Genomic DNA, 14,882 nt, shown 5'->3' with positions numbered 1-14,882 from the left:
GATTTCAGTGCAAACACAGAGGTTGCACTCTTTCAACAACTTTGCAGGCAATGATGAAATAACCAGCTACTAAAATATTAACAAACACTCCCACATTCAAAAGCACCCCCTTCAGTATGCAAGTTTATCCCGTGTAATCAATATTTTCCACATTTCCTACTCCCCGGTTGGCTGATCAAAAGGCCTTCTACCCTTGTACCACAACCCGCTGTTCTTTTTCTTAATTGTTGGCCCTTTTGTGTTCAAGAGTGCAGAAATGTCAAATTTCTTATTTAATGCACCATGAAGATATGCAACCTTTGTGTTTGCACTGAAATCTCTCCTTCCCTTCTGTCCCAACAGAGTATGTAACTTTATATTAAAATGTCATTTCCTTTTTAGTAATTCTATGTATTATTGCAAATTGATTGCTATTGTAGAACTGTAATGAAGAACACCTTCATCTATCAGCCTGCTACATGCTTCTTTAAAACATAATGAGGACGCCTGCTGTACCACAAAGAAATGAAGATTTCATAGCACAAAAGACTCAATCTTTTGTGCAAATAAGTTGATAGCCAAAAAAAAAAGAAAAAAAAACAAGGTTATAACTCCAACTTTTAGCTTTAATTTCAAATTGCTTATATCCACAGTAGTAAGAGCAGCAGCACCTTTAACCAGCAGCAAAAAAAAAAAAAAAGGAAGCTTTGAAGAAACAACCTGGAAATCATACTGGTGTCATGTTGCTCAGGAGCTGACAGTTCTCCTCGGGCTACTTACTGAAGTCACCGGTGAGGAAGAGGGCCTCTGCAGCCGGAGCCCACTCCTTAAAGAACAGACTGTTGTCAGGCCTTCGCTGTACACCAAAGGTGTTGTAGCTGCGTGTGAACTGGTCAAAGCCTCCCTCTGCCTCTTCCAGCTGTATAAGCTGCTTCTGTAGCAGCTCATACCTTCAAACCACAGGGAACACATACACAAAACTGTATGAATTCAGTGGAAAATCCACCACTGGACACATAATCTGTTAGATACATTCAATGTTATATATTATCTCAGGGATAGTGAATAGATTTCAGCTGATGATTTCTGTGTGTGTGTGTATTCCTGTTGCATCAAGCTGTCTCCTCTGCTTCTACCTCAGTTGGCATTCTTCTCCATTTCCCAGAATGCTTTTTGACAACCCTCCCAAGAACATCCTTTCATTCATTCACTTCATGCATTCAGGTCGGGGTGTTAGCGAAATAACAATACCAACTCAGATAATGTGTTTCTCCACCTTTCTCTCTGTTTGTTGCTGTAAATATATTGAATCCAGGATTTGAGGATTTGATTCAGTTATTGACATGAAACCTGATCTTGGCTGTTGCTTTTTATTTTAATTTTAGATTAATTATCCATGCCTTCATTTCCAAACAATGGCTGCAATACTCTGATAATACAGTGGAAATGATAGTGATATTGTTTTTCTATTCTGGTAAGTTCAATGGCAGCACAACATGCTGACATACATACACATTGAGTTAAAATTACTGAGTATGAAGATGTTAGTCGGTATTTGCTAGCAATGCTATCATTACAAATTTAACAGTTTAAATATTTGTTTACTGCATGTAGGTTTGAAAATCTTGTTTGTTTGCACATATTTACAACTTTTCTAAAATACCACAGAACATGTGTAGCAGTGCACAGTGCAGTGTCTCAATGTTCCCATGCAAACGTTATCTCTTTGAGGTCCCACCTCAGGATGCAAACCTGTCTCATTCCCTCAAGAATTTGTGACCACAGGCATATCCTGAGAGATAAACCTCAGTCTGTTACCTTCAACTGGGAAGGATAGACTAACTACTTTGCAATTTATCTCACTTAAGTTCCTGCAGCCAGCTGGTGTCCATATCAGATTCCCCCTGGTACAGAAAGCCTCTTTCAGCCAGCTGAGTTAAGTGCACTCTCTCCCCAATAGCCCTGAAGCCAAGCTCAGACTGGCCTGTGAATGCCCTGGGGCTAGTGATGATGGGCTGAAGTAACAGCGCGATTTCTCAGCAGCTGCTCCCTGTGTTGAACGTAGTGGATACAGACAGTTCTTGCCAAATGTAAACCTTTAATGTCCAACCAATGCTGCCACATGTCTCCTTTGCCACTTTGTCACCATTTCAACAATATGCTAAAAGAGAGGACAACGGGAGGATTCACTTAAGGGCAGCTCTGCACTCCCACAGTATTAATAGGCATGAAAGTCATGGCTATGATTATAACAAATGAGTTCCAGGGGGGGTGGACCATAGGGGATAGTGAGCCAAAATCCTGTGTGGATGCAGTGTTGACTGCACACCTCTTGTGTCTGTTTCCACTTGAGATTACAGCAAGGAGCCGAAATCAAGCCACATATCTCAAATGAATTGTGCCTACTAAGACACAGATCATTACAGAATGTCATTAACACAGTTGAAGCTATGAGCAAAATCAAAACTTTGATTTACTTTCCTATTATTGATAATCAGACAATGTCTGCGAGCATCCATGCTGTTGTTTACCCTCATCTACAAGTTCTGATGAGGTTGTCGCTCTTTCTTTCCTCTACTCTTGCACTGCGTCCACATCTACAGTTACTACAACATCTAACATGAGACTGCACATAGTATCCGTGGGAAACATTTGGCCGTAAAACACTTTCACATCACGCTGCAAAGAGCAGAGCCTCAGAGTGTGACCATTTCATCACATACGGCAAACCTTTTTTCTCCAGCACGAGGCCTGAATAATAAAATCAAGTCAGTGTTGAAATAGCAGAACTGGAGTTCAGTTAAATGCAAATTACTGTTGTCTTCCTGTCTTTCAACTCATCTCTTTGTAGGTTATAATTCCAATGCACATGTGCTGCAATGTATCTGTGCAAATGGCAAATAAAACTCTATTCTGTTCTGTTATGAGGTATTTAAGCTAGTGAAGGCAATTTGGCCTGCTCATGTATTCAGATTGTAACTGCCTACAGCTACAAACTACAGCCAACAGATGTACAACACAAAAGACTGAAATATGTGCATTTTAGAGTGTCACACAATCACAGTCGTTATGATATAAAAAATGTTGCTCATAGCAGCTTTAAGAAGTACACAACATTAAAAGATCAGTTATGAGCCCAATACATGACTGAGTTTTATGAAAGAAGAGATTGAACAAAGCAATTTTAGAGTTTCACTAAGAAACGCTGTTACTCACTGTCAGGTAGTACATGACAAGAAACACTAATAATTCCTGTAGGCAGAAATTACAAAAGAGTTTTGTCCTGTCCCCTATTCAGTGATAATAGAACAGCAGGAGTTTGTAGATGGGAGTCACAGATTACAGTCCTGGCTCTCTTATCGCTTGGTTTTGGTAAGAAAATATCATATGACACAACTGAGATATTATTCTCATAGATATTATTGCACACAGCAACACTGTAAGTGACAGACATCAACCTCCTGTTAAATAACTGAATCAGTTTAGTGTCAGACAAATTTCTGCTTCTTCTCAAACTTAACTGAGTAGAAGTTGTAAGCTCATAATGCTACAGACTTCTTGTCTGTAGCATTGGAAAATGTCTTCATGTCCAAAAGTTGTGATTCAGATTAAGAAGGTATTGGAGAAAGTGGGACCTTTGGAGAAAGCTCTCCTAAAAGACCAAGGCTCAGAAGGCACAAGAGAAAACTAATCAGTTTCATCAAAGCTAAGGTTCAGGAGGTGCTTGAGAAGGTGGGTCAGTAAAGATTCTCATCAGTGGGAAAACTGAGGCTCAGGGGGTGCTCATGAAAGCAGACCAGCTGGGGGACACTCTCCAGAATAAGAGAATTGAGGCTCAGAAACAGTGGGAGAAACTTGACTTCAGCTCTGAAGCTTAGTGAGGAGCAGCAGAAGATCAATCATCTGCAGAAGCAGGAGGAGAAGATATCCCCTCCTCAGGCCCACACACTGTAAAAAGTCCTTCAATGGGGCTGTCTATAGGAATTTATTTTAAAAAGTATATTTCCTCCAATAAATTAATTCCCTTTTCTTTTTAAATTAATTTAAGTTACACATGAGTAAAAGTGTGAATGTTTTGGTAACTTATTATTATTTATCATAAAATTGATTTTACTGAACTTCACATCTCACTCATTTAAGGGTTTATGTCCAAAGTAAAACGTCACGTCCGGGTCACGAGGAGGTCACGAGCCGCCCACATGCAGCAGTTGTCACCTGTACCGGACCAGTGCCATTTTTTCGGGTTTGTGTGGAGTCTTTGAGGGCTACATACAACGCGCAACACATGTAAGTAACTATTTACATCGCTTAAAGTTCGGTTTTAGCTGAATGAGCACGCATGTATTGCACTATAAAATGCAAAAGCGTCGCCCGGTGTCATCCAGTAATTAGTTTGCCAATTATGCAGGCGCCACGAGGCCTCATGGAAGGTCTAACATTAACGTTAAATTCTGTCGCTAACGTTAACGTAGGATAGGCATATGTGAGATATATTGCCAAATACTGTTTCTACTTAATTTGCGGACTTTAAAAAACAAAACAAAACATTGTCCTCTTATTCGTTTAACGAGTCCAACGTTTTAATTAATCGGCCATTCTTACTGTGGCAGCAATACCTGGATTTTAGAAGGCAGACAGAGAACATTTACACTGACAGTGAAAGTAGAGATGTAGAGATGAAGATCAGCTTGATTTTCTTAATTTCACATGCATATCGGCTTTGAATAAGGTCTTAAATAGTCTTAAGCATGCGATTATTAATATTGTGCAGGAAGGTCATTTTTTTTGTGATGGAGTACTTTCTCACTCAGTGTCATCAAAAAACAAGGGCTAATTGAAAATACTTTTTCAGAGACTATTGGTTTAAATGTGACTGCTACACAAAAACGTATGACAATTACATACTACTATATAGTACATGATTAAATTAAATATTCGCAGTAATTGTTGGTTGCAAATGAATTGCATATGTCTTAACTTAATCTGTGGATATATTTGTCTGAAATGTATTGAAATATTTTGAAACCATTTGTTCAAGTAAAAAGATTAAAGTAGTAGATGCACCGAATATTCGGCCACCGAAATTTTTCGGCCGAAAATGGCCCATAAGTGCATTTTCGGTTTTCGGCCGAAAGACTTTTATCACCGGAACAACACGGCCGAAACAGGATGTTGTGATGACGCAAGCGGAAACCGCGGCCAGTACGAGCGTGTCTGGAAAGGCCAACATGTCTGCGGTGTGGCCGTATTTCAGTGATTTCAGTGAACATGTATTGTCGAAATTTCAAGAGGGGGTGCATCTGCAAAGAATTTCTCCACGTCGGGTTTAATTTATCACCTGAAATCCTCGATTTCTCGACCGCTGTGCTGAATATGAGATGAATGCAGCGCAGAAAAGGAAAATCCCTCCGAGCACGCCCACTCCGTCTGTGGCGGACGTTTTTGAAAATGCAAGGAAGTTTAAAACTTAAAGCGCTGCAACTCTTGGTGCATTTGTTGTTGTTAAAGGCCTACGGTTAACATATGGACTATGGCAATCTTTGTTTTGATGCACTATTATGTTGTAGTCCTACAGCGAAAATTTTAAAATGCACTTTATATACACTTTGTGTTTTAATGAGAGAACATATTTAATTTTACAGTCTTGTTTAAACTGATTTATTCTTTGAAACATTCATAATAATTTATGTAATCGCAATGTTAATGAGGTTAGTACACAATCATAGCCATAAATGCAATGGTACTAATAATTGGCTAAATAATTTCTTTCGGTTTTCGGTATTCGCCCTTGGTTTCCTCATTTTCGGTTTTCGGTTTCGGCCAAGAATTTTCCTTTTGGTGCACCCCTAGATTAAAGTTTTTCTTTTGAATTGCAGTGACATCAATTATCCTGATATTTTCATAAATAAACTCTTCTTTCATCTGTGTTGCTTCTTCAGAAGACCATCAGATCCACCGAGAGGAGCAGTTCATGGAGTAGCTAAGCTCTTGGTGGAACTGAGGTAAATGTTTCAGAGGTTTGTTGTTATCTGTTATGTGTCATTTAGAGAAATTAAGGTATCCAAAACAGAGTTTGTGGGGATGGGGGGTTACTATTGATATTAATAATTAACAGTTGACCACTAATAAGAATTTTGGCCCACTGATACTAAAAGTTAAACAACAAGAGAAAGTCCAATAATCTATTTGATGGCAGAAAAAGATATGTCCATGAGCATGGTATGTAGAGAAGGTGTTCAGGAGCTACTAGCCTCAACTGAGAGCTGCTGCTGCTTCAGATTTGTTGAGCAAGTTAACGCAGGCCAGCAACAGCAGTCAGTTCTTTCATGTCAGATGCTGTGGTCAGGTGTCCCTGTGTTTTAATTTAATGTTTTAAGAGTATACAGTGTAGATTGTACTTTGAAGGTGTTCTATGCTGCACTTGAAGATGAGGTCAGAAGTTTCTGTAATTTTTAATGTTAAAATGTTTACAACATTTATGTTTACAAATTAACATTTGCGGCGGTCGTGGCAGAAGGTGGCCGGTTCGATTCCTCGACCAAGCACAATGGATACGCACAACGGATGGTGGTGAAGGAGACGCCCGCCCGCCCCACCGCCTCCGTGACCCCTGCTGCCTAGGGCTCCTCACTAGGCAGCCCCCTGCCCCAGCATCTCAAGTGCATGTGCATGCTTGTGTGTGTTTCGTTCACTTGGTGTGGATAAAATGCAGAGAGTAATTTCCCCAGCTTGAGGGATTAATAAAGGAGAAACTTAACTTACAGTAATAAATGTTGGAAACGAATAACTCTTTCCTTACTTATGCTATGGCATGTAAATATATTATGTTCCTTAGTTATGGCAATGCTAACTAATTCTTTGAAGTGGATTGCAGAAATAATTTGCCCGAATTAGAATTTTGATTTTTTTTAAATGTTACTTATTTTAATTGTGTGATGTGGTCAATATCCTGCTATTTGTCACAATGGTTAAACTCACAATGGTTAAACTCAAATGTTTTGCTTTTTCTTGTAAACTTTACTTCATTTTTTAGCATACAGTAAAATACATAATACAGATTTTTACCAACTCAAAATACCAAGAAGTTCACTAAACTTGCAAAAAGTAGTTGGAAAATCTTGCCTTAATTTTTTTTGAGATCTAAGTAACAATTTTTACAGTGCAGATAAGGTCAAGCAAATGCTGCGGGAGACAGAGCTAGAGTGGGTTAAGAAGCAGAGCAACATGACATCCAGGCTGGATGATCTGGAGACAAAAAGTCCAACTAAAGCTGGATACCCAAGCTCTGTCCACACCTGGCAAGACCATTAGTACTATTTCACAAATTAGAAATTTACAAACAAACATGCTTTTGACGTCAAATTCTGACCCCACCATCTGCAGCCTCAGTGGAAATCTGGATTTATCAGACCAGGCTATGTTTTTCCAGTCTTCAACTGTCCAGTTATAATGAGCCTGTGCCCACTGCACTCTCATATTTCTGTTCTTAGCTGACATGAGTGGAACCTGACGTGGTCTTCTGTCGTTATAGCCCGTCTGTCTCAAGGTTTGACGTGTTGTGCATTCTGAGATGCTTTTCTGTTCGTCGCAGTTGTAAAGAGCAGTTATTTGAGTTACCGTAGCCTTTTTGTCCGCTCAAACCAGTGTGTTCATTCTCTCCTAACCTCTCTCATCAACAAGGCATTTCCACCAAGAGAACTGACGCTTACTTGATCCCCCCCGGCCCACCATTCTGAGTTAAACTCCAGAGACTGTCGTGTGTGAAAATCCCAGGAGATCAGCAGATTCAGAAACGCTCCCATCTGGCACCAACAATCACGCCACGGTAAAAGATCACTTTTTTTCCTCATTCTGATGTTTTATGTAAACGTTAACTGAACCTCCTGACCTGTACCTGTATGCTTTTATGCACTGCACTGCTGCCACATGATCAACTCTTTGGGTAATTGAATGAATAAGCAGATTTACAGGTATTCCTAATAACCTGCTCAGTGGATGTATCTTTCAGGTAATACAGTAAATCTAGCACAACCAATACCTAAAATTCCAATTCACATTTTTTCTCCACTATAAAACTTTATGTATCAACAAACTTCTGATTTACCCAAAGTTCTCTGGGTCAACACAAGTCCACCGAATATAGTCCAGTCAGTTTCAGCCAATTCATTTGGCTGTCAGTCTATCTTCGGCCAAAAATAGATTGTTTGCTTCCATTTCTACAGAGCTGAGTTAATCTTTATCACATGTGAAAGGAATCTTTGGGATGTCTTTATTTTAAGCTATTAACAGAACTTTTTTAGACAATAATGTGGATTATCCAGACCATTAGGTTGTGATGTGCAAATGACTTGGTGGATAAGACATTTACAAAGGAAGTCAGCCGTACAGTCCTTTGATAATGATGATCAATACTTGTTCACAAATTTCCAACAATCCTTTTAGTGCTCCCATTAGAAAATGCTGTAGCGTCAGGGCAAACCAGTTAATCAAATAAATGCATTTCAGCTGATTTATAACAGTGAAATGAATCAGAAAAATCAAGTAAATGAGAATAATTGTTCTGACGACTCACTGTTCAAATGAGAAGCTCTGCATTTGACAGACAGGATAGGCAGGGCTTATCTATTTTAGGATGACTCAGAGTGTGCGTGAGGTACATTTGGTCAGAGAGAAAAAAAAAACAGCTCCAAAACTTTTAAAGGTGGGTTTTAGACATTGTAAGTCCATATGAAATGATTCTCACAATAGAAAAAAAAATCCTCTACCCTTTCAAGTTAACATCTGGCTTTTATTCTGACATCATATCTCAACTAAATTACAGTAACAGTTTACAATCTTCAGCCATCCCCACTGAGCAGCTGAACTCTGTAACCTCTTCATATACTCAGTGTTAGACAATCGGGTATCTAAATTTAGAGTGAACATTCAGGTCTGTTGTGTTACGTTGTTGACAGCTGAAGCACAGAGGCAACAGGACAGTCTGCATCAGCCTGAAGAAAGAAGGACAGAAGGCAGAAGAAGAAAGGAAGAAGGAAAAAGCGCCTGAATGTCCTGATCTCAGCTTGCCCAAAGGCCCTCCATACAGCCCAGCAGCAAGGTGACTTTCAAATAATGTCATTAATGTCTGTCTTTTACTAAGTGCAATAATGAGGCTGAAGAGGGACCTGAACATTTGCAGAGAGGTTGATTGATGAAAGCTAAAATTCCCTGCTAACCTCATCCCTTTGTTGACCCTCAAGCGAGGTGATGGGAAAATAAATGCTGCAAAAAAAGTACCTAAAACTTTCATGCATTATAATTCAGCAAACTGTTTCACAAATCTAATCCAGTCATTTTAATCATTTCTACTAACCAAGGAACAGTACACTGTCTTTTCTTCCCACTTATTTTTAATTCCTGTTTTTTAGCTTGTTACTCTTCAGTCAGAGCACAAGCATTGGCAGTTATCACTTCAAAGTCAATAATCACTTTTGCCGTAAATATATTGCATCACCATCACTAGCATGAGACTCAGACTTACTGCAGTATATTCACTTTGAAATGAGTTGTGATGACATACTCAAATCTTTGCAAAAACTCTTTGCTGTAATAAGCAGCAGTCCCAGTGCTCCCTACTTTCATTTGGTCCAATTTAGGAGATACATGGTGCCACGAGCTGCAAAATCCTAGCAGCACTTCTGCATACTTGCGCAACAGGAAGGGTAAATAATGAACTATGTCAACAGAGCACTGCTCACAGGGACTGTAACCTGCATGCGGCATCAACGGTTGTTTTCACAATCAATCTGAAACTAGCATCCTGATAAAATAAAATAAGAGCTGCCTGCAGCCACGGAATAACTAATTATAACGGCAGGTTTGAATATTATGCTGAAATAATATTAACTGTCTGAGCATACCGAGTGTATCTGGTGTGAACCAAAGTTCAACAGACCTGTGATGTGTGCAGCCTTGAGTCCATGACACGGTGGTGAAATCTAAAGAATCAGTCTGGGTGGTCATAGGTCTCCTCCTGATAAGCCAGCTGAATTCTTAGTATTGAGCAGCTCAGTGAGGAGACTCAGCATGACACCACAGCCTGAAAATGCTCTTGATTTCTACGCCGGTGTTCATGATATGGTGTTTGGACACTGGGCACTGGAACACCAGGGGCTTACCAAGAATTAACCTTCACACAGCAGTAAAGCTATATGTAAAATAATTTATGTGCAACTTTCATCATTGAGACAGGTGTTTGAGACACGTCTAGAGCTCGGTGAAGCCTAGCAATCCCAAGCTGTGTCTGAGATGGAAGCGACACGCTCGTCTCTCGGAAGGCTAGAGCCCTGCTCACATGTTTCAAATACAAAGCAGGTGGCCCCTTACCTGCCACATTAGAGACGAGATCTGACAGGGTAATGAAAATGGATAACACTATATGGCCCCAAAGCAGAGCTTTAAGGCCTAATTTCAGAAACGAGCCAACAGTGAGCAGGTACTGCAGCAATGTGAGGTGTAGATCATTATCACTGTCGGCCTGTAAGTAAAAAACATTATGCACATTTTTTTTTTAATCCAGCAGGTAAGGTTAATTTGACATGAGGTGCGGATTAGAGCTGAAGAATTACACTGTCATTTTGTGAGCCAGATGGCCTTCAATCCATAAACGAGTCTACGGGATCTGCTCAAAGAAAAATAAATGATTATGGTTATGTGTTATTATTAACTTGAGCATTGTGTTTTGTTTTGTTTTTAGTGTCCTTTCATTCTAGTACAGTCTGTTAACCTGGTTAAAGAAGAGCAAACATCTATTTAAATAACACAAGAACCGAAATGTGAAGTTTAAAAAAAATAAAGTGTGAGACTGCACAATCTGTTAATTTACAGGCAGGGTCTATCTACATTTGGAGATTAGTGCAGACACGAGGCCAGTGCTTTTACCACTGAGAGACACATGGTTCATTTCAAGGTCAGTGTAAGGTGCTGCACTCATTTAAGCACATTTGTATTTAAAACAGACTTGTTTATATAAGCAAAGATTGACTATGATTTCCAGTAAATTTTCATTGTGTTATTTTGGCATCCTTTGGGTGATAAAAAGTGTCAGGGAATAAACAGGCCTAAGGGTCGCTGAATTAACTAATTAGAAAAACTGATGTTTATGAAATTCAAGTTCAGTTAATTAAAACTGATTTTATTAAAAAGGTTTTGAATGTTTTATCTCTCCTGGGTGTGTATATTTGAAACTTAAACATGGCATGTGAATATATTTGGTGAGCTGACAATGCTAGTCCAAGAAAAGTTTCAATAACAAGCAGGATTCTGGCTCATTTAGAGGTTGTATGGCTCTAACTGAAAATAACATAAATCTCAAAGGTTGCTATTAAGACATCTTCCAGTGAGACAACAAGGCTTTTGTATTATTTATCAGAACTGTCCACTTTGGTTTATCCATTACTGCCATAAATTTATGTCTAAGTTAAGAAAATGCATCATGCAAGCACAGTCTAGTTTGATGATGAAATCAAACTGATAAAATCTCGGAATTTACTTGCGTGGTTTGAAACCTTCAACTATTATAGTTTTGGCAACTGCAGGAAAATGTGAGTGAAATTTATGTTGGAAATAATCCCAGATTAATAAATGTACTAACCCACACGAAGTGCACAATCACTACTACCACACACACAGCGTCAGCTACTTAAGGCTTCCACCCCAATAATTAATTTGTATGGAGGCCAAATCGAGGCTGAAGGGGAAAATCATGCAGCATATGAGCACTGCATAAAGTCAATTAATGTCTGAGGGGTTATTCATATTGCAAAAGCCTTTCACACTGCAAGAAGCAAACCAATCAGCTACTGTACAGTATGTGCTCTGGGCTGGAAGCGTCCAATTCTGGACTTTAATCCAATTTTTAAAACACATTTTAGGACAACTGATGCTTCGATAACAACCAGGCCGAGTTAAGAGGGAAAACTGGAACCAAAGCCCGCAGAAGAAAAATTCTTTTGCGATGCTGGACCACATCACCAGAGTGATGCACCGGTTCCAGCTGCCTAAACAACAGGCGAGAGTCAGACAGTGTTTCAGGCCGAAGCGCTGACCTCATGACGCAGCGTGGATGTCACCTGACCGACAAACACGTTCCCACCCTTCAACTGTCAAACATAGGAAGTTGTGTGACGACTTGCCTTTGTCAGTAACTTGTCTCGTGTGATCAAAAGACTTTCTGGCATCGCTTCATTCATCTAAATTTTGGCATAAGCAGAACAAACGCTGTTATATTAAGCAGGCTGGAGAAGCTGCAAGCTATCTGCTATGCAGGAGAGGGAAGCGCAGCTCCATACGACCTCTGCTCATTCAAAATGTCAACGCTGAATACAGAAGGTGACTCTGGTGTGTTGCAAGCATCGCTTTTTTGATTGTTGTGTAATTTTATGTCAAGACACGACTGCCAGTGTAAGCCCGGCCTCTGCTCGCTTCACCGGGGACTGATTTTGACGACAGATCGTGACAAAAAACCGCTTTTGAGCCGCGTTTTACCTCCTCCTGAAGTCCTTCTCGTACACTTTGAGATGGGGATCCATTTGGAGAAGGCAGCTGAACTCAGGAATTGTAACATTATCCTCCTCTCGGTCTGCCATGGTTTCTTCAGACGAAACCAATCGAGCACTGACTGCTGCGCAGTGACAGTGGCATGAACAGAGGAGAGGCATGTGCTGCGTGCGGGGGTTTTAGTATCCGGAGACAACAGCGAATCACGCTGCTTTCAGCCAAGCCCGTCCCATCGCAGGCTGCTGTGTTTCCAGCGGGTCAGAGATAAGAGAGCCGAGCCGTGCGGTGCTGAGATACAGTGTAACTTTAAGATGACAGCGGAGGAAGCGTCTGGCGCGTCAGAGGAAGATGACTCGCACTCACTTGCACAGGCACGGCTTTGTAGGCTGTTGCAAAGAGTACCGCTGTGGGTCTGTTACTGAGAAGCTGTTGTAATGCACACGTAGAGACGTGTCTTTGAAACTCATAAGCAACTTTATTTTACGTGTAAGCATTGCAGGGTGTTTGGTCCACAGCAGCATATCTCAGAAACCATTGCTATGGGATTTTGTATGAATATTCATATCCCTTAAAGCAGGGTTAAGGATTTTGGTAACCTAATGACCTTTGTTTTGTTTTTTAGTGCCACTGTCGGGTCAAACTTTTTCAGGTCCAGGGCAACTCCTGACCACTTTGTTGTGGTACAGACACTCATGGTCCTTGGAGCATGATTCTTAATCATTTTTGGTGACCCCATGACCTTTTCTAGGGGCAGGTGCAGACCAGTGTCAGGTCAAATATCTAATAAGTTATCTGGGATATGTTATAAATGTTCACAGTCCATAGATAATAATGTTATTCAACTGATCCTCAGCTTTTTTTCTAGTGCCACTATCAGGCTACAATTTCCATTTGAAAAATTTAGCGAGCTGTTTCATTTTTTTTGTGGAATTTGCTCACCACATTCAATTTTCAAGGAGAGCGACTCTTTCTCATTTTCAACACTCCACGAGTCTGTCACCTTCCAGCCAAAATGTCAACTTCACACACGGGACTTTTTACAATCCATTGGGCAGATTATAGTTAAATTAACAGCAACTCCATGCTCCTAAAAGGATGAACCCCTTTGATTTGAATGAACCCTTTGCTGTTCATCTTGTGCTTCCCTGGGGGCATTTTAAGCCCATCCATTGTTAAGGTTTCAAAAATAAAAATCCTCAGTTTGTTGTTTGCTCTGTCCAAGTCTTTCATAATGTGAGGTGTAATGAACAGTGCAGCCTCTCGGGGCCACTGCAGGGGCTTTAGACCTTTTAGTCTTGTTGAGCTGAGTTACTATAATGAGTAGCTGTCATTATTTTTTATGAAAGTCATTTATTAGTGTCACTTTATTCAGTGCAAGTTGAAAATTAAACATGTTGCTTTGTACCAAACTGGGCTCATAGTTTGGAGGTTTTGTAAAAGTGAAATGGTAATGGGCAATGCTGCGTTCACATTTACAAACATATTGGTCATGAAAATAAACAACTTTTGCAGGAAACTTGAATATATATAAATGCACATGTTGTGCAATCATTTCTAGTACACTTCATGTCCAGTGGGAAAAGTGAAACTTCATTAGAGGAGCCTGCATTGATTTAAGTTGACAAGTATTCAGTAAAAAGTCCACAATGCATTAACAGAGACACACTTGATGAAGCAAGATCCCATTGATTTGGGCAAAGTTTAGGCAAAGTTTGTTTAATGTCAAGGCCTCCGGTCATGTAACCTCATCGAACCGCCTCTCGCACTGAAACAAACACAGGCACACAGGGAGTGCTTGTGTGCGTGTGTGGTAGAGGGTGAGGGGATTGTCTATTAAGACAGTTGAGTTGTTTTGCTAATTCACTGTGATACTGGAAATGTGCGTTGTTCTCTACAGATACAGCAACCACTTCTATTGTACCATATTCTTTCCTTTTAATCTTTTTGTCTCTCTAAAATACAGTTCTCACACTGTTTTGATCTTATTGTTTGTGGCCTCAACAACTTTTACCACAAACTACTTCAGAGAAGTTACAGAACCAACTTAACAGACTCGAGATGGATAACCTTGCTGTAATTTACATTAAATCCCTCTCTGCAAAGGCTGATAAATATGCACGATGACTGAAGAAATACTGTGCCACTTGAAAATGTTGTCCTTGTCACAAACTAAATCTGTCCGAGCTAAAGGTCACAAAAGGAGTGTCATTCTAAAGAGCCATCTGTTGGTAATAGATGGAACAACTGTGTCACTGTCCACTGCTGAAGGTTATGCCAATAAATATTCTTTCTCTGCGATTCACAGCTAAATAACAAATGTTTACAGGGACATGTGGAAAGACACAGAACCCAATGACAAATGCAGA

At 40.0% G+C, this 14,882-nt stretch overlaps 1 protein-coding gene across 1 annotated transcript in view; it reads right to left on the bottom strand.

Moving 5' to 3' along the window:
- The window catches only part of gbe1b (glucan (1,4-alpha-), branching enzyme 1b), a 79,402-nt gene extending 66,713 nt beyond the window's left edge, over window positions 1-12,689 (bottom strand). Inside the window, exons 1-2 of the mRNA XM_041045809.1 lie at window positions 12,505-12,689; window positions 760-929 (exon numbers count right to left, since the gene is read on the bottom strand). Coding sequence (XP_040901743.1) covers window positions 760-929; window positions 12,505-12,677 — 343 coding nt within the window. The 5' untranslated portion in view covers window positions 12,678-12,689. The remainder of the gene's footprint in view (window positions 1-759; window positions 930-12,504) is intronic.
- Window positions 12,690-14,882: the final 2,193 nt, after the last annotated feature.

This window comes from Toxotes jaculatrix, chromosome 9 (assembly GCF_017976425.1).
Source record: "Toxotes jaculatrix isolate fToxJac2 chromosome 9, fToxJac2.pri, whole genome shotgun sequence".
NCBI classification, from domain to species: Eukaryota; Metazoa; Chordata; class Actinopteri; family Toxotidae; genus Toxotes; species Toxotes jaculatrix.
The sequence above is the reverse complement of the archived record's forward strand: the minus strand, read 5'-3'. Positions and strand labels throughout refer to the sequence as shown.